At 36.4% G+C, this 25,734-nt stretch overlaps 1 protein-coding gene and 2 pseudogenes across 3 annotated transcripts in view; 1 reads left to right on the top strand and 2 right to left on the bottom strand.

Moving 5' to 3' along the window:
- Window positions 1–25,734, bottom strand: part of VMP1 (vacuole membrane protein 1) — a 137,303-nt gene that overhangs the window by 53,879 nt on the left and 57,690 nt on the right. For all 3 annotated transcript variants that reach the window (XM_028109040.2, XM_028109039.2, XM_088028349.1), the window contains exons 6-7: window positions 25,026–25,193; window positions 16,625–16,756 (exon numbers count right to left, since the gene is read on the bottom strand). In XM_028109040.2, coding sequence (XP_027964841.1) covers window positions 16,625–16,756; window positions 25,026–25,193 — 300 coding nt within the window. The remainder of the gene's footprint in view (window positions 1–16,624; window positions 16,757–25,025; window positions 25,194–25,734) is intronic.
- Window positions 14,441–15,350, top strand: LOC114213769 (proteasome subunit alpha type-6 pseudogene; annotated as a pseudogene).
- Window positions 21,732–22,070, bottom strand: LOC114213773 (transmembrane protein 256 pseudogene; annotated as a pseudogene).

The following is a 25,734-nucleotide window of genomic DNA, read 5'->3' as shown; positions in this document are numbered from 1 at the left end:
TTAATGAATAATGTTTATTTCCAAATTCAAACTGGAATTGAGAAAACAAAAAGCATATGACAACCTGCTATGTAAGTAAGACAACAATACTAGGTTCTGGATGGAAAAAAGTAAAAGTAGTTGAGATGAACTTCACTTAAACATCCAAAGCTATGAAAACAAAGTCAGTATGGAATTTACAAAACTACCAGGGACAGGAAACTTAAGAGACTGAAAACAAAGAATAAAGATAAATGGGATCTTCTCTATTATATAAGACATGTAAATAGTGGGATTCTTCCCTAAGATAGAACCAATTTTGCTTAACAAATTTATAAATGGTCCTGGCAAAAGGATCAAAGAGTTTAAGTTCCAAATTTATAGCTGAAATTAAAATTTTAAAGTAAGAAATGCCAAATTCATGACAATAAACTGAAAGATCATGTGAGCTTGATCAAGAAGAAATGCAACAATGTAGACCATAGTTAGATAACACATTTAGGGAAAAATTATTTAAATATAAAATGATGGGTTATAAGAGTTTTACATTATGAACAAAGAAAAGGGAACTGGGAGTAGTCTCCCAAGTAAATGGTTTATTGAAGTAAACAATTTATTAAAAACATCAGCAAAATGCATTGGCAAAAGGACAATAGTTGTAGAAATCTGAAAAAACATGAGTATAGTAATGCCCTTAGAAAATCATGTGCAGATCTGATAACTTCATAAGATATAAAAGAATTAGATAAAGAGTCATGGGGGAAAAAAAGGGATCAAAGACTTTTAGGGGCTGTTAGATATAAAAAGTAAATTGTTACTTTCTCTAGAAAGGCTGAAAAGGGAACCAACAGAAATCTATAGAGTTATGAAAAGAGGAAAGGGGAAGTGTTAAAACAATCTTATAATGCTAGAACAAGGGTGGCACCCTTTATAATGTGGGAGAGGCAAATTTAAAACCAACGAATGGCAGCACTACTTTAATAACAGGCTATGAACTTACTGAAGTTTTTACCTCAAGAAGTAGTAAACACACAAATTTTTATAGGTTTTGATTAGTTGATGCAGACCTTTATCAGGGAAGGAGACAGAGAAGTCTAGAGTACATGCATACTTTTGAGGGGAGCACTGAATTAATCACCATGCTCTCTTCCTGTTATCCTAGTGCTTGAGTTTAAAACCACTGCAGTCAGGTTTTTACATTTCCAAGACAGGAAAATGGGAAGAACACTCAACCAGGAGAAATTTCCTTAAATACTCAGTAAGAGAGAACTACAGATCTATAATGACAAACCGAACACCTTGGCTAATTAGAAACAAAAAATCTTTTGTGGGGCATCTGGGTAGCTCAGTCAGTTAAGCATCTGCTTCCAGCTCAGGTCAAGATCCCAGGGTCCTGGGAGGGCTGCCGAAGGGTCCGTGCTCGGAGGGGAGTTGGCGCTTCTTCCTCTCCCTCTGCCCCTCCCCTGTGCTCGACTCTTGTGCTCTCTCTCAAATAAATAAAATCTTAAAAACAACAACAACACCTTTTGTAATAGGAAATGAGCATAATAATTATTCTACTGTCCGCATGTCTGGCATTAAACTCTGATCTTCAGCCAAGACCCCTCGGCGCACTCAGCAGGTATAACAGAAGGTGAGTTTGTATTCCCATGTTGCTGATTTGCAAACTCATGAGCAAAACCATAGCATACATCGTCTCTTGGTCCACGTTTCAATGAAAGAGGCCTTTCCAAAGGCATTTTACAAAAGGTGTTTGAAAGATAGCCTGAAAAAAAATCTTTAAATTAGTTTAACAAAGGTAACCTAATGCCTACCCACTGCTAATTTTTCCCCCATATCTGTATAGGTGTGCTAATGAAAAAAACAAAGCAGACAGAAAACAAAACTATATTCTACTCCAATATCCAAAGCAAACTAACAAGAAAAATCTTAAACATTTATGACTTACTATGCTTTGCTAATGACTAGGCTACATTAACCTCTTATTTTCATTTTAAAATCTAGATTCAATGACAAGTGCTCTTTCATCAAAAGAAAATTTTTTTCTATTTTAATGTGACCATTGAGAGTTAGTAAGCATTGCTAGAATGTAACAATTTCAAACTTCCACTATTCTGTATTCTTTCCTGTGACGAATAACTAGCTCAATATTTTCTACCACTTGTTTTCTCGAAATTTATTTTGTTACCAAAAAAGTAAGCAGAATAAAAATGATTTTTAGGAGGTTGGATTTAAATGTATTCATTAAATTTATTTTTAAAAGAAAAGTCTGGCTGAGATGACATGGTTAAATACAGAAATGCACATGTAAAAACAAATGGATTCAGGAATGCACAATGAGTAGATAAGTTTCCCAGTGGCCATTCATTCAGGAACTTGAATCAAGCCGCAATGACTGTCAGTTAGTTAATACTACTATAAAAATGGGTTAAAGAAATAGAGAAGACTCAGAAAACAAATAAGGATTAAAAGTCTGGGAGTGGGATGGTGAGAAAAGAGTTCAAAGTAAAGTAAAAGTTTCCTGAGAAAGCAAATGAGGCATTAAGAATTCCATATAAAACATGCTAAGTGTGTGTGCTTACAAACTACAACTATAGAACTATTTCAAGTGCTACCTTTTCTCATTGAGCCTAATGCAAGTGACCTTTGTATACCAAAGTTAAATGTGCTAGCAGTCGCAATATCCTGCAAAGGAATCCTTCAAAAGAGACCACTTAAAATTGCTTAATCTTGATGGTACTTTGTGGTAAAATCATGAGCCAGCCTGAAAGAAGATCTAGCAGGCCTGTCTCAAACTAAAGTTGTTGGGTGTGGTTGATTCTGAAAAAGAGAAACTACAGTCAACCCTGGTAGCTCTGACACGCCTTTAAATGATAAAGAAATGTGTTTAACATGTGTCTCTACTGTTCATTATGGTAAAGTTGATCAGTTTAACCCCTTGCAAACAAGGAAAAGATCTTGAGAGCAGGAAGCTTTTCTGTGGAAGTCCTGACGCAACACAAACCATAGCTGTTACTGCAAAGCTTAATGCAAACCCTCTAGAGTCCACGTTGACAAATTCTTTAACAAGCCCTGTGGTTACAGGGAAGCTGGTTTCACTCTGACTCACTCCTACTCGAACAGTTTACTGGAAATGAAGGGGAGGGGGAATTTTCAGAGAAGTCATGTGATGGCCAGACAAACCACAGCCAGTAAAGGTTCGACAGAGTCAAAAACAGGTCCCAGCAACAACTGACACCCAGAGTGTTCAACTGGCACTAAAGTATACGAAAATAGTCCTGTTGGCTTTCAAGTCATCCACACCATGAACTCTTTCATAAATCTCTGTATGTAAAGGAACAGACAGTTCACAGGGGGAAAAACCAGCAGGCATTGATATGGTATGGGCAACTACAAACACTTCACAGGAAAATGTGCTTAACAGAGAATAGCATCAAAGGAATGTTAAAGCACTTTAGTGAGTGTATAAATAATCATTATTAAATGCTTTCCCAAAGTCTCTAACTCAAATGTTCAAACACATATTCTATCATCACCAAAAGAGTGTCAAAAGAACCTTTAATTATCATCTTGCACTTTGGGGGATGTTCACTGGGTAATCTAGTCTACTGCATAAAGAGAAATGTACCAGCCATAAGAATGTGTTTTCACTAAAAAAATAAGTAAATAAGCTGAAATTTCTGAATAGGAAAGGATCTTATTAACCTAAAAAAAAAGTTTTTTGGGCCTTAAATAATATTTAATACCAACTAGTAAGATAAAAGATATTAGCATTTATTTTTTTATTTTTATTTTTTTAAGATTTTATTTATTTGACAGAGAGAGACACAGTGAGAGAGGGAACACAAGTAGGGGGAGTGGGAGAGGAAGAAGCAGGCTTCCCGCGGAGCAGGGAGCCCGATGCAGGGCTCAATCCCAGGACCCTGGGACCATGACCCGAGCCAAAGGCAGACACTTAACAACTGAGCCATCCAGGCGCCCCAAGATATTAGCATTTAAACTTAATTTGGGGGTTTAGCTTCAAAAAATCAGATTAAGTGGCAAATATTAATCAATGTACATACTGCAGTCCTAAACAGAAGCTAAAAACATGATCCCTTAAAATAAGATTAAATCCAGAAATTATAAAACTGCCTTTGAGGAAATACTTAACCTAAGATGGTGTACAGACTCATGATTTACACTCAACAGAAAAGCTAATCAATATAATAACGGAGGAAAAAAACTGCATTCTCTTAACAGATAAAGTTTTAAGAAAATTAAATTTCTTACTTCTACCTTAATTATCAATTTCCTTTAGGAATAATAAGAAACAGTAAATTTCACACAGTCAGCAACCTCCTATTTTGGGTAAAAGAATCCAAGTAGCTAGGTCACTTGGACAGATGGTGTTTAGGAAAGCAAACTTATTCAAACCATATTCTTCCAAGTAAATATGTACAACATTCTTGCTCTATTGTGTAAGCTTTAAACACAAAAATACCACAACCACCCCCATGCTCCCATTTCCTATTGCTCTAATCTTTTATGATACATCAAGTGAATAGGTTACTTTATTTTTCAAACTTTTTTTTCCTAATGTTTCTAATTTTCCTCTTTGGCTATGTGGCCTACAGAATAAACAAGCTGCTACAAGAAATTCCAGGTTGTTTCTAAAATACGGAATTTTATGAATCTTCTTTTACTTAATGTGAATTGAAAATTTATAAGTCATTTAGCTACTGATGTTTCCTATATTCAAGTGTTGTTCTCAGATGACTATTAAAGATGCAGAACAATTCAGTCTTTCTTATATAAATGACCTGTGTTCACTGCAGTTTACATTTTACTTGGTAGTGGAGACTATTAAGTGAACGTGTTTCATGTAACGTACATTTTCTCTCTCGATATGTCTTAGTTTATTCAAATTATCTACCACATGAGTAGTATGTGCAAGACCAGGCAGGTGTTGTTGCAAATAATTTTTGTGGTCTCCTCTCAAGGAGTTTATAGACTCCTGGGAGAGATAGGAAAAGTCCATAAATAGTTTTATTTTTAAAAAATACTTTTAATTTTTATTTTATTCTATTTTTTAAAAGGAAACTCTATTCCCAATGTGGGGCTTGAGCTCACCAGCCCAAGATCAAGAGTCACATGCTTTACCAACTGAACTAGCCAGGTACCCCAGAAAGTGCATAAAGTTTTAAATGAAGGTAGAAGATGACACAAGAAAGTTATAGCAAGAAACAATTTCTGGGGATTAGGAAGATTTTTGAGCAGCAAAGTTTCATGACCAGAGGTATTTTTTCAGAAAGTTATTTTTGTTGCTTTGTTCAGGAAATAGATTGGAGAGGAAAAACTAGTAAAGAGGAGACCTATTAGGAAGCCACTGGAAATGTTCAGGGAAGAGGTTGGTAAAGATCTGAACCAGAGAGGGCAGATATGAAGATATTGAGGAGGTAGAGTCAACAGGCTTTGAAGAATGGATATGGGAAGCAAGGAGGGAGGCAGATGACTCAGTTTTGACTGTGACTATGAGGATGGTGACATCATTAACAGAAATCAGGAACAAAGAAGAAAAAGAGTATCATAAAGAGAACAATTAAACTTCGCATGAGGGGTGCCTTGGTGGCTCAGTTAAGCGTCTGACTCTTGATTTTGGCTCAGGTTATGATCTCAGGGTCATGAGACTGAGCCCCACGTTGGGCTCCCCACTCAGCACAGAGTCTGCTTGAGATTCTCTCCTTCTCCTTCTGCCCCTCCCTCTGCTTGCACGTGGACATGCTCTCTCTTTAAATAAAATCATAAAAAAAAACCCTTGCATGAAATAGTCCATCAAGCACATAAACAGCTATCTAGACTTATATTGTATAAATTATGCTAGAATAGTTCAAGGTCATAGGAAGCTAAATTTATTCACGTCTACCTCCCACAGACATCTAGTGAAAACGTGATAGAAAGCCAAGAACAAAAGGAAGTTGGTTTAGTGGAAAAATACTGCCTAATCTCAGTACTGTACTCATGAAAATAAATGAGGTACCATAAAGAATCCAAATTAAAATAAATGTATTAGTAATCTCTTATTCTCCTCAAAATATCTATGGTACAAAATCCAACCATTAGTCAAAACTAGAATTTACACAAATACTTGGCTGTAAAATTGCTACCTGGTAACAATTTCCTAGTAAAAGCATATACACCCTTTAACCTAGTTGGAGAGCACATGATAAAGCAATGAGAGCCAAGTATTTTTTTTTCACTCTTCCTGCTGATAAATTTATTCTATCAAAGGGCTTTACCTAAATGAATAAAAAACACATTTTCTACCTCAGTCTCAGGCAATCTTAAAATTTAAATACCCACTCATGTTATTCATTTTACTTAATTTCCTGTTTTAGCTACAGTTGATCCAACTTTTCTATATTTTAGTGCTCCTATCAAATTGGGGGTTTTACAAAATACATGTATCTGTGAGGAAATTCCAGCACCAAAGTCAGATAAACTTCTGGATCCTTGTGAAACTGAATATTATAAAAACTTTTAAATCACAAAGATATAACTAAAAGATGTCAATAAAGTTACAGCTTAATAAATAAAAACATAGTATCTTTTTATATACCAATAACTATTTACAAAAATATAATATGCAATTTATAACAATAAACTGTAAGACAAAACTAACATATTGATATCACTGGGAAAATGCTGGAATGTCACATAAATAGCTAGTTACCTAAAGGTGAGAAAGTTAGATTTCTACATTATATGATAGATAAAAATATTTTAATAAATAAAGATGGAAGAATCAAACCATAAATATTCTAAAAGGAAATATGGCTAATATTCACTACATAATCATAAGGGTTCAGTAAGATAATTTTAGGCATTACTCCAAAAGGGAAAGTCTAAGAAATTAGAATTTTTTAAAAAGTAAACTTGTTTATCCAAGAAGTAAAACGTAATAAAAACACACAATAAACAATATGGAAAAAAATAGAAGCATATAACAAAAGAAATCTCCTTAAAAATGTCAATCAATAAGAAAGTGAGAAATATACTAAATATAAAAAACGGGTAAATGAACCAGTTAGATGAAGTTTTTTTCTTTCTTTTTTTTGTTTATCTATATTTTCAACATGTTATACAATGAACATACTTTGTAACCAGAAAGAAAGTTGTTATAAAAAGCAAAGATATGGAAAATATTTGATGACACTGAAAATTTTTTGTTCCTAGGATGTTTTTATATCCAAAACAAGTCACAAAGCAATATACAATTCACTCTTATAGATGCTTCTAGAAAAACAGACTGAAGGATAGAGGAATTATTTTTAAATACACACATAAATTTTCCACAATGACCTGTGTCACTTCGTAGTAACACAGTTTTAAAAATCAGTATCAAATGTCTATGACATACATGTGAAAAAGGAACTTCAGACTAATATTTACGGTATGATTCTAGTTATTTTTAAAAGTTATATATGCAAAGAACACAGTCTAAAATGTGGTGATTATTATCCCTCTCTGGGAAGTAGGTATGTGGGCTTTTACTACTTCCGGAATGTTCCAGTCCTATTACTTTAAGCATTTATGTAATTTTAAAATATGCAAATTTGGAAAAATAACAGAAGCAAAGAGCCTAAAACAAATTTGTTACTGAAAAGATAAATATTTTTAAGATCACTATTTACAAATAAAATGACAAAAAATCCTTGTAAATTGTTATAAATTTATTTGCATAGTGAAAGCCTTAAAAACAAAAACAAGAATTTGTCACAAAAGTGTATCAAAACAGCTGATTAATCTTACTTGGACACAGTAATAGTAATAGTAATAGTCCACAGAGTTAGCAAGAACAAACAAAACAAAAACTTATTTTTGCTATGCCACAGTTAGAAACTCTTCTTTGAATAATGAATTAAAACATGAGGACTCTCTCAGATAATTTGTAATGTGGAAAACTGGCAACAGTCCCCTCCCCAACTATTGTACCCCCACGCCATAATCGCAAAATAAATAAGTTATAACCCTCACAAAAACCCCTCGTCTAAATCTGGGAAAAAGTATACAGGGATAAATATACCCACATACGCTAAAATCTATAATAAGCCACAAAACTGATGAAAACTTGTAAAAAAAACAAAACAAAACATTGAAAGGCTATAAAGAAAGAAAAATCAAATCAAGTATAGGGGAAAGAAAAAAATTTTTAATTGGTTCACTTTTTACTGCATTAAACTAGAGGAAAATGTTGCTATGTTGTAGTACAGTAAGCAGAGTACTAATCTTGATGGCAGAAAATTGTGTTGGGGGACACCTGGGTGTCTCAGTTGGTTAAGCATCTGCCTTCGGTTCAGGTCATGATCCCAACGTCCTGGGATCAAGTCCTGCATTGGGCTCCTTGCTCAGCGGGGAGCCTGCTTCTCCCTCTGCCTGCCGCTCCCCCTGCTTGTGCTCTCTCTCTGACAAATAAAATCTTTTAAAAAAAAGAAAAGTAAATTGGGTTGGGTGCTGGCTCTGAGATTCACTGGCTGTGTGTTCTTGAATGTGCTTCCTGTCCAAATCAGGAAAAATATCCCTACTTCAGAGGGGTACTATGGTACTTCATTTAAGGGCCTTACATATAGTTTTATTGATCTCAGAAAGAAAATCAATAGTTGTCAGGGATGAATTAGTCTTTTATCATATTATTTCACTTAATTATTTTCTAGTGTGACTGCATAATTGGTTGATAGTACATATATCTGCAATTCTGGGTAAAAATTTTAAATGAAATGTTCATAAAGAATATAAAATTTCTGATTAAAGGACATGAAACAGAATGTCCACATTTTGCTTACTTGATTTTTCAATATAAGCAGATATAAAATTAGGGAATAAGAAATAGTTTACCCCAAAACAGTGATTGTAATTATTGGCTTTATACAATGAAAGCAGCCAAACCTCATAACCATCAGAATATTGTGTGCAGGCTGGTTTCCACGACTCAAAACAAACAAAGCTGAATTAGAGAAGATCCAGTCAAAAAGTAACTAAAATAATCAGGGCCATAACAGATGAACAAAAAAGATTATTGCCTTAATGGTAGAGAAAGATTAAGTACCTTCAAGACTCAAAAGTCTTCAAGAGCTCAAATCATATGTACAAGATGAAGCATAATTTACTTCATCAAATTCTAGAAGATCTGAGTTTTTAGAAGTTGAGCTTTTAGATGGTAACAAGTTTACAAAATGTATTATTTATAATCCTAGAATCAAAAACTTGCAAAGAATGAAATGAGTCATCCAGTTAGTATTTTACACAATGCAGGAAGTGCTGTGCATGGATCCCTGAAAGATATCAGAGAGAGAGATAAGGCATTCATTCTTTTTGAAATAGCAATTCCATTTGTACACAGTTAAAACTGATGGGCAGCTGGGTTTTTTTGTTTTGTTTTAATATTGAGCCTTGTGGGCCTCAGAAAATCTCTACCCACTAATTCTAAGACAAAGTTTATCTCTTCAGTTTCTCAGCATGACTATATTCTCTTGCCACAGGAGAGACAAGTTTTGGATATTTGATAAGTTCATCATTTCCCCCTTTCAAGGAAATATGTCTAAATTCTTTTCAACAACCTCTTACATTATATAAATTCAAGATCATTTACCATCCCATTCCCCTCCTATAAAGAAATTCTGGTTTGTCAATGTTCTATTTTATTAAAAATGATATCACAGGAAGGTTTCCATTTTAAGATAACCAAATAAGACCTTCATCCCTGTGGTAGATTAGAGTTGGCTGCAAATTCTTGCTTACTCCTAATTTTCCTCTCTGAATTTGGGCTAGCTTTAGTGACTTACTTGGCCAACAAAATGTGGCAAAGTGACTGGGATTTCTGAGGTTACATCATAAGAAACCTTGCATCTTCCACCTAAATTCGTTCTGAACACGTTTTTGGAACTCAGGTGCCATAATATGAGGAAGCCCAAGAATCTCCACGAAGAGTAACTTGAGGTCCCAAACTAACAGTTCAAATGAACTCCAAGCCAACAGCCAGAATCAATTTGTCAGTCATGTAAGTAAACCATCTTGAAAGTAAATTCTCCATTTTACAGTCAAACCACTTTGAGTAAATTTCATGTATGTGAGCACTATAAATGTTTTTGTTTTAAACCAGTAAATACTGAGGTAGTCTGTTACTCAAAATAGAGAGCTGGAACACCTCCTATCTTAACAATAACCCCCCAAAATAAAAAATATAAACATGAACTCTTTGATTAAATGACCATTAATGGGGGCGCCTGGGTGGCTCAGTTGTTAAGCGTCTGCCTTCGGCTCAGGTCATGACCCCATGGTCCTGGGATCGAGCCCCGCATTGGGCTCCCTGCTCCGCAGGAAGCCTGGTTCTCCCTCTCCCACTCCCCCTGCTTGTGTTCCCTCTCTCGCTGTGTCTCTTTCTGTCAAATAAATAAATAAAATCTTTAAAAAAAAAAAAAAAGAAAGTAATGAGCATTAATGAAGACAAGGGAAAAGCGAAGTGATCTGCATTACAGAACTCCAAAAAGGATCTTCAGCTGAACTGCAAAAGAGGCTGGGGGAAGGCCAAAACCAAGGAGACTGTATTTTACTTTTTAAGATTTATTTATTTTAGAAAGAGAGCAGAGTAGGGGGAGGGGCAGAGGAAGAAGGAGAGAGACGGAGAGAAGCAGACCCCTCACTGAGTGTGGAGCCTGACACGGGGCTCGATCTCACGACCCTGAGATCATGACCTGAGCCAAAATCAAGAGTCAGACACTTAACTGACTGAGCCACCCAGGTTCCCCGAGGAGACTGCATAAGTAGACTCCTAGGTCCCACCCCTACTTAGCACAGACAACTTCCCTTAGCCCCATAAAAGATATCAAGTGTAGTCTCTAGACAAAGTGAACCAAAGGCTCTGGGCTCAGGACATGTTTATGCAGGTATCCATAGTCTGAGCACAAGTGAGTTAAATGATAAGTCTATATGGTAAATGGCGATCTCTAACCCCACTTCTGTAGCCTAGCTTTACAATGTCAGCAACAAAGTTTATATTCCCCAAGCAAGAAATTGGAGGATCCATCACTTAGAGAAAATGAATTATTCCAAATGAAAGAGACACAGAAACTGATACTTGGAGGTTCCAATAAATAAGACAGCCTGCCACTTCTACAATTTGCCTCCGCACACAGAGCTTCCATTCAGCTTTTATGTGCCTTATTCTTACACAGAAGCAGAAAAATAAGGATCACCAGGCTTGGAGGAAAGCTTCCAAGAGGAAGCAGAACAATGGAAAAAATCATGCCTGGAGTAACAGAAAACCTGAAGAAGTGAAGTATCTTCAAAAACATAAGAAACCTGGGTGGCTCAGTTGGTTTAGTGTCTGACTCTTGATTTTGGCTCAGGTCATGATCCCAGGGTTGTGAGACTGAGTCCTGTGTCAGGCTCCATGCTCAGCAGCAAGGCTGCTTGAGATTCTCTCTCTCCTTCTCCTTCTGCCCCTTCCCTCCGTGCTCACACTCATGTGCATGCTCTCTCTCTCTCTCTCTCTAAAATAAACAAATCTTAAAAAAAAAAAAAAGATAAGAAACTGGGACACCTGGGTGGCTCAGTCGGTTAAGCTTCTGCCTTCAGCTCAGGTCATGATCCCAGGGTCCTGGGATCGAGTCCCATACAGGGCTCCTTCCCCAGCAGGGGAGCCTACTTCTCCCTCTGCCTGCCGTTTCCCCTGCTTGTGCTCTCTCTCACTCTGATAAATAAATAAAATCTTTAAAAAAAAAAAAGATAAGAAACCATTTCTTGGAAATATAATGCAAATCACTTTTTGAAAATAAATATGACAGTAGAAAAACATTTTAATATTAGAGTTAGAAGATAAAGTTGAGGAAATTGCATACAAAGTAGGATGTGATAAATATTAGGAACAAAATGATAAAAAAAATTAAGAGGAATAAAATCTTAAAGACCCATACCTCAGATAATGAATCTAACAGTATCTAGAAAAGAAAATAAGACAACCAAAAAAGACTACCTATGAAGAAGAGTCAGGATAGCATTAGCCCCATCAATATCAATACCAGAGGTCTGAAGACGACTGAGCAATGACTTCCAAATTCTAAGTTAAAAAATGATGTTCAATTTAGTATACTACATTCAGTTAATTAAGTGTGAATGAAGGACACAGCATTTTCAGAATTTCCAAATCTACTCATTCTTTCTCAGGAAGCTACGGTAGAATGTATTCAACCAAAATGAAGGAGTAAATCGAGAAAGAAGAAAACAAGGGGTGCCTGGCTGGCTCAGTCAATAGAGTATGCAACTCTTTTTTTTTTTTTTTTTTTTTTAATTTTTAAAGATTTTATTTATTTATTTGAGAGAGAGAGAGAGAATGAGAGATAGCGCGAGAGGGAAGAGGGTCAGAGGGAGAAGCAGACTCCCTGCTGAGCAGGAAGCCCGATGCGGGACTCGATCCCGGGACTCCAGGATCATGACCTGAGCCGAAGGCAGTCGCCCAACCAACTGAGCCACCCAGGCGCCCGAGTATGCAACTCTTGATCTTAGGGTCATTGAGCTTGAGTCCCATGTTGGGGGTAGAGATTACTGAAAAAAATAAAAACAAACAAAAACAAAAGAAAGAAGAGATCCAAATGGAAAAAGAAGCAATTGTGCAGGGGGAATCCAAGAGAATACAGTCCAGATTGCAGTGCAGGGGGGAGGGTGGGAGCTCCTGAGTGAGGACTCCCAAGAAAGAAAATAGAATTGATAATAGTTTATAGGCGTTACCAAGTGGAAAGTGATATAGAAAGGTGTTTTACAGAGCTGGTAGAAGGGAAAGAAGGGAGGGGTGCCTGGGTGGCTCAGTCATTAATTGTCTGCCTTTGGCTCAGGTCATGATCCCAGGGTTCCGGGATCGAGCCCAGCATCGGGCTCCCTGCTCGGCGAGAAGCCTGCTTCTCCCTCTGACCACTCCCCCTGCTTGTGTTCCCTCTCTGGCTGTCTTTTTCTCTGTCAAATAAATAAAAAAATGTTAAAAAAAAGTTAAAAAAAAAAAAAGATGGGAGAAGGGATTGAAAAAAACTATGACTTCCGAAACAAAAAGTTAAAAAAAAAAAAAAAGGAAAACAACGACAATATATTAGTTGACTTAACAGAGAACAATACTTATACCTGTTTGGCATCCAAATACAGCATAAAAATTTAAAACTACAAGCATCCTAGACTTGTTCTACTTTAGCTTGCTGATTTTATATAGATGAAAAAAGTTTTTGAGATGTTAAATGACATACATTACAATTCCAGATGTTATCGGTTGTTGCTACTGAAGATCCTCAGCCATTTAGTCTATGGATGGACATGGTTTCAGTAGTTGGAATATACCAATAATGCTGGCATTCTGAGATCTGGTTCTAGCTCTACTTCTAAGTGTGTAACATTAGGGAGGCGGCAACTTCTAGATCTGAAGTTTTCTATAAAATTAGAATAGTACCTTTCCATACTACTTTAGTTAACACAACGGTCAAATTAGATACTGGGGGGTGCCTGGGTGGCTCAGTCATTAGGCGTCTGCTTTCGGCTCAGGTCATGATCCCAGGGTACTGGGATCTGGCCCGCATTGGGCTCCCTGCTCTGCGGGAAGCCTGCTTCTCCCTCTCCCTCTGCTGCTCCCCCTGTTTGTGCACTCTCTCTCTGTCAAATAAATAAATAAAATCTTTAAAAAAAACTTTGTGAAGGCTTTAAAAAACAAAACAAATTAGATACTGGGTTTTAAAACACATTAAAAGTAATTAAAAAGTTGTTTATATTAGTAAAAATTATTAGCATTAATATAAGCATTATGATGTGAGGAGAAGAGACACAGTATCTGGTTGATAGATAAGGCAAAGCAAATACCAAGGCCAAGTTGTCTCTTTCCACACAGAGCAGATGCTCATAGCTCTTTGATTCATTTGTTTTATATTTGGTTATTTGGCTATTCTATATTCATATTTGAAAGTTTTATTTTCAATTAAAAACCATTAACTATCCTTAGTGGATTTCCACCTAATAATGCTTTTTTAAAAAGCCCATCTGTCATTAAAATATGTTTTCTGGGGCGCCTGGGTGGCTCAGCTGGTTAAATGTCTGCCTTTGGCTCAGGTCATGATCTAAGGGTCCTAGGATTGACCCCCGCGTCGGGCTCCCTGCTCAGTGGGGAGCCTGCTTCTCCCTCTCTGTCCACTACTCCCCGTGCTTGTGCTCTCTCACCCTCTAATAAATAAAAATTTTAAATAAATAAATAAATAAATAAATATATATATACGTATTTTCTTCCATTGAGGGTAATGGTTTTTTGAGTCTCAGATTCCACTGAGAAGAAAACTATGAACTCATTCTTCATAAAAATGTGTGTGTGTGGAGTGGTTGCAACTTCCGGGGGGATTTGTACGCCTGGTGTGGGAGCTACGGGCTCAGAGACAGTGCTTGGAGTAGTGGGTGCGCCAACATGTCCCGTGGTTCCAGCGCTGGTTTTGACCACCACATTACCATTTTTTCACTCGAGGGCCGGCTCTACCAAGTAGAATATGCTTTTAAGGCTATTAACCAGGGTGGCCTTACATCGGTAGCTGTCAGAGGGAAAGACTGTGCAGTAATTGTCACACAGAAGAAAGTACCTGACAAATTATTGGATTCCAGCACAGTGACTCACTTACTCAAGATAACTGAAAACATTGGCTGTGTGATGACAGGAAATGACAGCTGACAGCAGATCCCAGGTACAGAGGGCACACTATGAGGCAGCTAATTGGAAATACAAGTATGGCTATGAGATTCCTGTGGACATGCTGTGCAAAAGAATTGCTGATATTTCTCAGGTCTACATACAGAATGCTGAAATGAGGCCTCTTGGTTGTTCTATGATTTTAATTGGTATCGATGAAGAACAAGGCCCTCAGGTGTACAAGTGTGATCCTGCAGGTTATTACTGTGGGTTTAAAGCCACTGCAGTAGGAGTTAAACAGAGTCAACCAGCTTCCTTGAAAAAAAAGTGAAGAAAAATTTGATTGGACATTTGAACAGACAGTGGAAACTGCAATTACATGCCTATCTACTGTTCTGTCAATTGATTTTAAACCTTCAGAAATAGAAGTTGGAGTAGTTACAGTTGAAAATCCTAAATTCAGGATTCTTTCAGAAGCAGAGATTGATGTTCACCTTGTTGCTCTAGCAGAGAGAGACTAAACATTGTAGTTAGTTTACCAAATCCATGACGCCACTTGCCTGTGTGTTTGGTAGCAACAGACCAACATTATGGAGGCCCCTGGATTGAAAAAGGAACCTCTCCCACTCCTGCCCTGCCGCTGAAGTGGTTAGGACTCTGTATAAATAAAAACAGTGCTTTTGGAAAAAAAAAATGTGTGTGTGCTTATGTGGGCAATGCACTTACAAACACAAAACAAGACAATTTTTCAAACAATTTCATTTCATACGTTAATGAGCAAATCTGGGAAGGGAGATGTATTTTTTTTTTTAAAGATTTTTATTTATTTGACAGAGAGAGACACAGTGAGCGAGGGAACACAAGCAGGGGGAGTGGGAGAGGGAGAACCAGGCTTCCCACGGAGCAGGGAGCCCAATGTGGGGCTCGATCCCAGGACCCTGGGATCATGACATGAGCCTAAGGCAGACGCTTAACAAATGAACCACCCAGGTGCCCTGGGAGATGTATTTTATATATAATCTTTCAAAAATCTCTTTTAAATTTTATTTTTGTCTATGTTGATTGCTACTGTCATTCCCAAGATGGAGACTTAATCAGTTAATATTCTTAGGAATTTTCCTGCAAAGAATAAAAGATCTATTTTATAACATTAAGATATAGGTTGATATATAGTTTATACTCAGGTATAAAGGCCTCAGCCTTTACCTCCCCCCCCACTGTTAAAGGATAAGTTTATTGTAATTGTCCTTTCTTTCTTTAAAAAAAAAAAAGTATGTGTGTATATATACATATATAGATATAGATATATATTTTTTTCCCCCTAAAGTAATCTCTACGCCCAATGTGGGGCTCAAACTGATGATCAAGAATCACATGCTCTACTGACTGAGCCAGCCAGGTGTCCCAAAAAACTTTTTTTTTTAAGTAATCTCTACCCTCAATGTGGGGCTCAAACTCATGACCTTGAGCTCAAGAGCTGTATGCTCTACCAACTGAGCTGACCAGGCACCCTTGTAATTGTCCTTTCTTAATTAGGAGTTCCCCAATAATCTCCTCTAAACATGGTAAACTATTTTGATGTTATTCTCAAAAACTTATTCAGAAGTTTGACTGTTTTGGACTCACAGCCTGACCCACCTACTTGTCCCCCTTATTTAGTTAGTGGTCTGCTTGATAATACTTAAAAACACATAATGGACAAAGAAATGTTACCCTGGTTTCTGGTCAGGTGTTTCAGCTTAGTCTGAGCTGTCTTGTGGACTTTCTCTATCTCTCTATTCTAAAATCAAGATTATAATCACTTTTATATTTCAGTTTTTCTGAATATTCTATCCCAAACCATGTATTTTTATTTTTACACCGGCAGTTTTCTTCTTCAAAGTAACTATTAATAATTTCACCTTAGCCACAACTTCTTTAAGGATAATTCAAGTATTCTGTTTTGTTTTTCTTCCCTACTGTTCTTACTTGTGCAGTCTCTGCGTGTTCCAGCATTTCTTCGAATTCCTGATACTCGTCATCATCTGGTTCAGCACCTGAGAGGCGAGCTGCCCTGGCCATGAAATATGGAGGCAGCTCTCCAATTGCTGTACCGATACCCTATGTGCAAAACCAAAGACTCACATGAGATTCTGTTCCCAACACAGTGACACTAAACAGATCAAATCTGTATTTTTCTATATCACCAAAAGCATGTTAAGATGCATGCGTTAGGGAGGAAAGCATATATTGCATAATCAAGAGAACACAAGTGTGAATCCTGGTCCTAAAATACTGACCTATGCAATGCGAGGCAAGATAATATACACTGAACTCTTATACAGTACCTGGTGCATTACAGATATGAAACTCATGTTTTAAGTTCTCTAGCATCTCTACTTACACTGTTATTTTGCCAGCTTCCCCCCGCTTTTCAAATTTTCAAATGATTTGGTAATAAGTATTCACCAGTAGAACTGTTAGATAAAATACTAAAAAAAATTTTTTTCTAGGAATCGTCTGGTATTTAGGGTGTTGCTTTAATCTCAATACAACATGATTTTGTGCAGAGTTAAAACTTTTAACAAATCGTGGTCAGGAAGCCCCTTGAAAACTCAACATTAGGATGGATAAATTTTCACCACAGGAAAAATGTTTATTTCCTCAGGACATTGAGTGACTCATGTTTCAGTCACTTTGCGGATTCTTGTTTTTGAAGAGAATTTTTTTTCAATCAGCTTAGGACAAAAGGATGAAAACAAAGGTAAGAGAATCAGGAACTTGGTTTGGATTTAAAAGGCTTAAATACGAGATAATAATGTAAAAGGTACACAGTCTCTAGGAAAATTCTCAACTTTGAACCATCCTTCGCCTTGAGTCATAGTGAATGAAAAAGCTTTGGTAATTCTCAGAAGCAATTTTAGGTCTTTCTATTCACTCTGTACTATGACTTTGTCAGCAAATGCCTTGAAAAGAATCCCCAAGGAACATTATTAAATTCAAACATTTTGTGTTCACAGTGTTATATTCCGATGTGTGGAATCAACAATCTCCAAATGAAACTGCATTATTCACATGTGAAACAAGAGTTCTGAAAAAGAATATACTTAAGTGCCAAAAGAATCAGGCTATACTTAAAGAACACAGAGAGATGAGAGGGAAGAGAGACTATACATCGAAGGATATATGAATAAAACACAAATCATATTTTCCTAAACAAAAAAAAGTTAACATTAGTCAACTTTGGAGGATATGAGAGAACCAATTTATTATTTAAAAAACAGGTAAAAAAAGGGAAAGGATCCATTACTTACCCTGTCTTATCTATATGAAAGATATCTCAGGGTAACTAAATTGGTGAAAAGGAGGTTTCTCTTTATAAAAATATTCTAATCAATAACTAAAGAAAAAAATGATGTAACTGGAATACCCCCAGTTTTTTTTTTTTAAAGATTTTATTTATTTATTTGAGAGGGAGAGAATGAGAGACAGAGAGCACAAGAGGGAAGAGGGTCAGAGGGAGAAGCAGACTCCCCGCCGAGCAGGGAGCCCGATGTGGGACTCGATCCCGGGACTCCAGGATCATGACCTGAGCCGAAGGCAGTCGCTTAACCAACTGAGCCACCCAGGCGCCCCTGAAATACCCCCAGTTTATAACCCCTAATAAAATAATGAACTTGTTTAACAATGGTGCTGATATCACAAAAAGAAAGACAATCAGACATTATAATTCCTTGTGATAGAAATACACAAGACTATGAAGTGTATTCTTGTCAAAAAAAGTTTTTTTTCAAGCCTCTCAATCTAACTATCAACTCACAAGAAGCACAGGGAACAGAGAAACATATTTGAACTATGCCAACTGGGATACAATTAGTAAAATCCAGACTATGGGAAACTATATTTGACAAACAACTCAGTTTAACCACAAATAAATTTGAAACAAAAAACAAGGAAATAAACACAATCAGAAAAATCTGAACATGAATGGGGTAACTGATTTGAAGAGACTATTCCTAATTTTTCTTAGGTGTGATAATGTTTTTTAAGTCCTAAGACTGATACATTTACAGACGAAATGTGATATGTTATGTAGGATATGCTTCAAGATAATTGACAGCCAAGTGACAAAGGATATAGATAAATCATATTAGCGAGGAATTAATATTAGCTGAGGTTGGGTGATAATATATTAAATTAATTATATAATTCTCTATACTTAAATTTTTTCCCCTTACAAAAAATGGGAAGAAAAATTACTTGCAAAATTTTATTCAAAACATGAACTTCTCTTAAAACCTGTTAACTCAAATATTCAATAGTTCTGAAAGCAATCATATGATTCAAACTCATGACAAGTTTCCTTAAAGCTAAAAAGGAAGTAATAATGGACTGAAATGAAATCAAGAGCTACATACTATCTTATACTTGGTTGACGTATTTATTGTTAAAGTTTAATTCTGCTCATGTTTTCCCACATTATCAAGAAAAAAGAATGGTGATCACGAGTCAATACTCTGTTTTTTATGCTTATAAATAAATAAAAGAAATATAGTCATCCAGACAGGTCCCCCCAAACACATTATATTCTGGACATAAAAGCTTATTCAGTCATTTATCTCAAATTAGACACTGCAGTCCCATAATCTCACGATTCTTACAAAACAATTTTATAATTCTTGCAAAATCAAAACAAAAAACCAAAACAGAACTGGGGAACACTAAAAACTGTCAGCCTAGGTTTAATTAAGGGGAAGAAATAACTGGCTTCCTTATTGCAAAACAAAGAGACAAATGGTTTTTAGTCAAGAAATAATTCAGAAAGCTCTTCTAAAAACCATGTGCTCCATATCAATTGGTTACCCTGAAGTTCATGCTTCTTGAATTGGAAAAGAGTTTAACATGCACAAAATATGCAAAACCAAGAGGAATATATCTTCCTGGAATGTCAATTTTTTTTTTAAAGATTTTATTTATTTATTTGTGATAGAGAGACAGCGATTGATAGAGCAGGAACAGGGGAGCAGAGGAAGAGGGAGAAGCAGACTTCCCACTGAGCAGGGAGCTCAATGCGGAGCTCCATCCTAGGACCCTGGGATCAAGACTGAGCCTAAGACAGATGCTTACCCGACTGAGCCACCCAGGCACCCCTGGAGTGTCAATTTTATTCAAAGATTTGGGGGAGGAGAAAGATCCTGAATTCTTAAAAAGTTTTGTCAAGTGGATTCAAAAGCAAATCAGCAGCATTTTGCTTTTCCATGTTGGGAATCATAAGTTTAATGGTAAAAATCTGGAGAGCAGAAAATTTTACATAAGCTGACTCTCAGAAATTACAGTTTTGTATTATCTGTGTATTAATACTTTTTTAAAACAAAATCATTTTTCTATTAAATATTCCAATTACAAACATAAATCAGAGGTAAAGAGCAGAAGTTAGGAGGGTAAACCACTGAGAAATTCAGGGTTCTTACAGCAATGTTTAAAAAAACACAATTATACAATTCTAGTAGAATTATCAAGACTGTTTTGCAAATAAAAGAGAAGATTTGCTTCCAGTTTCTCTTGGGTCAGTTTTAAAATGGCTTTGGGAAGGAATGAAGTTCTGACATGTGCTACAACATGTACAAAACTTGAACGCATTACGCTAAGTGAAATAAGCCAGACACAGAAAAACAAGTGTTATATGATTCCATTTATATAGATTAGACATATTCAAAGTGGCAGAAAGTAGAATAGATATTATCCCCCTACTCTCTCTCTCTAAAATAAATAAATCAATCTTAAAAAAAACTGTTAAGATGGTAAAACTTACATTATGCATATATTACCACAATGAACACCCTCTAACCATGAACTTAACAAATAAATGACTTTAAAGGGTGATGCTCTTTATCTAAAAGTCAACACACATGCTCTTCTCTTCCCTGCCCTGCTGTCCCGCTTTACTCCTTATCATTCTTAGATTGGAACTGAAACATCGCTTCTTCATGGAAATCTTCCCTGAATCACAAATTAGGGAAAATTTTTGTGTTATACAGATTTCTCCTTCATATTTATATGTATAATTTTCCCATGATATTTACTTATACCTTTTTTTCATGATAATTATTTCCCTCACTAGAATGTAAAGCTCCATGAGGGTAAGAGACTGTTCAGTTTTGCTCACTCTGAATCTCCAGTGCTTGGATACATAACTGTTATTGGAATTCATGAGTGAAAAAAATTTTGAAGCCTTGCACTGGTGATACAGCCAAACTGTGGAAGATCAAAAGGTGCAAATGAAAAAAAGTAACTAACGATCAACAATATCAAACAATTCATTTTAGCGTGCTCCTAAGACCCATATGAACAAGTTGAAACTGAGGGTAACCCTGGTCTTTATGTTATAATTGAAAGTACTTGGTATTTTAATGATTTTACTGATTCAGTACATTTACAATGATAGTGAAGTCTGTAAAGACATTTTAGTTTGCTAAGTACAAATTAGATAAAAATTTCAAATAAGTTTTTAATCAAGCAAGACATTCTCTTGAAAAAAACATATGGATATGAACACAAACGGGACCACATTTGTGAAAGGTAAACCGTAAGAATCAAGGCCAACACATTCTAAATTAAGTTTCTCAACCTCAGTAGCATGGACTTTTTATGACTATATCCCATTTAACCATTTTAAAATATAAAACTAAGTGGCATTAATTGCATTCACAATATTGTGCAGCCATCACCACTATCTATCTCCAATATTTTTCATCACCCAAATGAACTCTGCACCTATTAAGCATTAACTTCTCATTCCCCACAACTCTGGTAACTTCTACTTCTTGTCTCTATGAATTTGACTCTTCTAGACAATTCACATAAATGGAATCATACAATATCTGTCTTTCTATCTAATGCCTTATTTCATTTAACATAATGTTTTCAAGGTTCATCCATATTGTGGCACGAATCAGAACTTCATTCCTTTTTATGGATGAATAATATTCCATTATATGTACATACTACATTTTGGGGGGGGGAGGGGCCTTTCTCTTTTAATCCCCTCCCTGCTCCAACTCTTAAAGAAGTACCCAGAAATCAAATGCAAGAAAGCTCAAAGAGCCAAGGCGAGCCAGCCCAAGATTAGCAGGCTCCCTCCTACGGGGGCTAACGTCTGGACGCTGGGGTCTCCACTCAAGAGTTTGGTAGTAAAAGCTGGTGCAGAATACGGTGGTTCCAGAGGCTAGCAGTAATCGGCCCAGAGGACTTTCTGCAATGGGGCACCCCTAACAGAGCCAGGCTGTGTAAGAAATGGTGTTTGTTGGTCTTGTCAAAGAGCTCCTTCCTGCAGGCATTCGGAAATGGCACCGTGCACCCCGCAGGAGACCAAGCCTAAGGCCCTGGCTCTGGACAAGATGCCCAAGCAGTGGAAAGCAGCCCCTGACCCGGCCATGGCAATGGATGGTCACCTATATTTTGTTTATCCATTTATCTGCTGAGGGACACTGGGTTGTTTCCACCTTTCTGAAAATGTGAATAATTCTGCTGAACATTGAAGTACAAGTACCTATACTTATACCTGAGTCCCAGTTTTCAGTTCTTTGTGGGTATTTACATAGGAGTGGAATTAGAGGAGGATCATATGGTAATTTTATGTTTAAGTTTTTGAAAATCCACAAAACTCTTTTCCCCAGCAGCTGAATCACTTTACATTCTCACCAACAATCTACAAGAATTCCAATTTCTCCACATCCTAACACTTGTTTTCTTTAAAAAAAAAAAAAAAAAGTAACAGCCATCCTAGTGTGTGTAAAGGGATATTTCCATGTGTTTTGGATTTGCACTTCCCCAAAGACTAAATGATGTTGAGAATCTATGCACTTACTGGCCATTTGTATATCTTCTTTGGAGAAAAGTCTATTCAAGTTCTCTGCCCATTTTTTAATTGGGTTGTTTGTCTTTTGTTGTTGAGTTGTAGAAGTTCTTCAAACATTCTGGATATTAAACCTTTATCAAATATATGATTTATGAACACTTCTTCCCATTCTGTGGATTGTCTTTTCACTCTCTTATTAGTGTTCTTTGATGTATAAGAGATTTTAATTTTAGTGAAGTTCAATTTATCTATTTTTTTTCTTGTTGCCTACGCTTTTGGGGTCATATTTAAGAAACCACTGCCAAATCCAACATCATGCAGATTTGTCTCTATATTTTCCTCTAAGAGTTTTATAGTTTTAGTTCTTTTTTTTTAAAGATTATTTATTTATTTATTCATGAGAGACAAAGAGAGAGAGAGAGAGGCAGAGGGAGAAGCAGGCTCCCAAGGAGCAGGGAGCCCGATGCGGGACCCAATCCCAGGACCCTGGGATCATGACCTGAGCCAAAGGCAGATGCTTAACCATCTGAGCCACCAGGTGCCCTATAGTTTTAGTTCTTAAGTTTAGGTCTTCACTGCATTTTGAGTTAATTTTTACATACAGCATAAGGTAAGGATCCAAATTCATTCTTTTGCATGTGAATATTGTTTTCCCAGCACCTTTTGTTGGAAGGACTATCCATATAAATGTTGAGAACAAAAGGAACCAATTTAAACATAACTTGATATGTGGTATACTTTATACATGACAAGTAATTTAAAAAAGGAAATATGAGGAGCACTTAGCCAATTAATCAGTACTTATCGACAGTCTTATACTATGTGCAAAGCCTAATGGTGATTGCTGTGAGGGTAATAAATTTAAGGTACAGTCTTTATTTTTTAGGAGCTTAAAATTTATTTGGGAAAGTAAGCCACTACACCAGCCAAATTAACTAATTTAAGGCATGCATGGAGCCAAGCCAAATGAGCCCTTCAGACAATATGAACTATAGGAGTTGGAGGAGCCAATTATCACTGCCAGCTGCAATGGAAGTTTTTCTTTGTTGGCATTAGTGTTAATCCAGCCACGTAAATCATTTATCAAAGAACAAAAGCAAAACTGAAAACCAAAATCTATATACATGGTCTCTTTCTAGCATATTCCCAGTATTTTCTGTTATTTCAATATTTGTCATCAGGGTGCCTGGGTGGCTCAGTTGTTTAAGTGACTGCCTTCGGCTCAGGTCATGATCCTGGAGTCCCGGGATCGAGTCCCGCATTGGGCTCCCTGCTCAGCAGGGAGTCTGCTTCTCCCTCTGACCCTCCCCCCTCTCATGCTCTATCTCATTCTCTCTCTCAAATAAATAAATAAATTTTAAAGAAAAAATTATTTGTCATCAAAAGACTAATGTGGTCAAATTTATAAGACATATGCAACTAATACAATGAATCTGTTTCCAGTATTTATAAAAGAGTAACAGGAAATATGACAATTATTCCTGTCTTTCATATTCAACAAATTCAATATATGGCATTTCCCTTATAATTCTTTTAAAATACAACACACTAGTTTATAGTATATATACTGTAACAGACAAATAACTTATACTAAAAACCAAGATAGTTTGAAAAAAAAAAAACACAGCCAACATCCTTGCTAACATTTAAACAAATGTATTTGAAAACTCTGCCTCTTCTGTGGATATGGAATTCATGCTCATTTTAGTTGAGATTTTTAAGTGATCTGTCCATATGTTTTGTTTTATAAGACACAGGGGAAAAAAGTTACAGGGAACATACAAGTTAATGAGTCCAAATGATAAAAAATATTCAAATGATAATAGAAGTCTTTAGCAAAGGAACTATTCCTTAATGATACACACTTGAATGAATTTGGCACAATGGAAAAAAAAAGAATGCTTTGTATAGATTAAAATAATCTGCCACGGAACATACAGTCCAAAAGCTTCCCAAAATATACTTAAGCAAACCATAAAAGAATAATTGGTACAATTGAAAGTAAGATCACCATAGACAACCATATAGTCTGATACCTCCACTACAGTAAAGTTTGGTTTATTAAAAAATATCTGACCTTACTTCAATATTATTAACAACTCAGAAAATGAAATAAGCCCTCTAACCTCTAAGTATAAACCGAGTATCTTGAATATAGGAGAGAGACATAACATTTACCAGTCTGGGTCTGATATATAACCACTTGCTATGTGTTTATCAAATTTATAAACATTGGTAAAATTTTGCAAAGTAGTACAGTTGCATTATCCGTACTCCTTTTCCTTCCTGTTGTCTACCTGGCATCCACTGCTTTGTGATACCCCTGGCTTCATGCCTTCCTTCTGAACGTCATTCATGAATAGGGGAAACTCTAAAGGGTTTCTCTTACTTGTAAGTGGATAACTGGTGACTTCATGAATTATCTATTGACTTGCTAGGTAGATATATATTTGGACTCCATTTCAATGAGGTACAACAAAGTATCAAGATAGTGAGGTTAATTTCAGACAAAGAAGAAAATGGACATCTTACCCACATGCAGGCCTCAATCCTAACTTTTGAGATGATGCTCCACAAAGAAATGGTTCCTTCAGTGCCCTCTTCATCTGGACAAATAATCTGATCAGGATAGGGTGGTTCGGGGAAATTAACTGAATTGCACTCATAAGCAGCTAATGTAACTGAAGCTATATGTGGACCCTATAAAACAAATATGAGAAACCTCTGATGAGAAATATTAAAGCAAAAGGAATTATCAATACACATGTCATTTTAAAAGTATCTTAATTACTATATGTAAATAGAAAAATCTTAGCTTTTATTTATTTATTTTTATTGGGGGGGGGCGGCAAAGGGAGAGGGAAAGACTCTTAAGCATGCTCCACACCCAGCGTGCAGCCCAACACAAGGCTCAATCTCACTCTGTGAGATCATGAACTAAGCTGAAATCAAGAATCAGATGTTTAACCGACTGAGACACCCAAGCACCCTGAAAAATCTTAGCTTTTAAAGAACAAGAATCTGGGGCGCCTGGGTGGCTCAGTCGTTTAAGCATCTGCCTTCGGCTCAGGTCATGATCCCCGGGTCCTGGGATCGAGCCCCGCATCGGGCTCCCTGCTCCGTGGGGAGTCTGCTTCTCCCTCTCCCACTCCCCTGTGTTCCTCCTCTGTGTCTGTCTGTCAAATAAATAAATAAAATCTTTAAAAAATATATTAAAAAAATAACATGAATCTAACTAAAT

This window comes from Eumetopias jubatus, unplaced genomic scaffold (assembly GCF_037043125.1).
Source record: "Eumetopias jubatus isolate StellerSeaLion01/CBP00866 unplaced genomic scaffold, mEumJub1_p1.0 scaffold_10, whole genome shotgun sequence".
NCBI lineage: Eukaryota > Metazoa > Chordata > Mammalia > Carnivora > Otariidae > Eumetopias > Eumetopias jubatus.
Note: the sequence above shows the minus strand (reverse complement) of the source record. Positions and strands in the feature narration are given on the sequence as shown.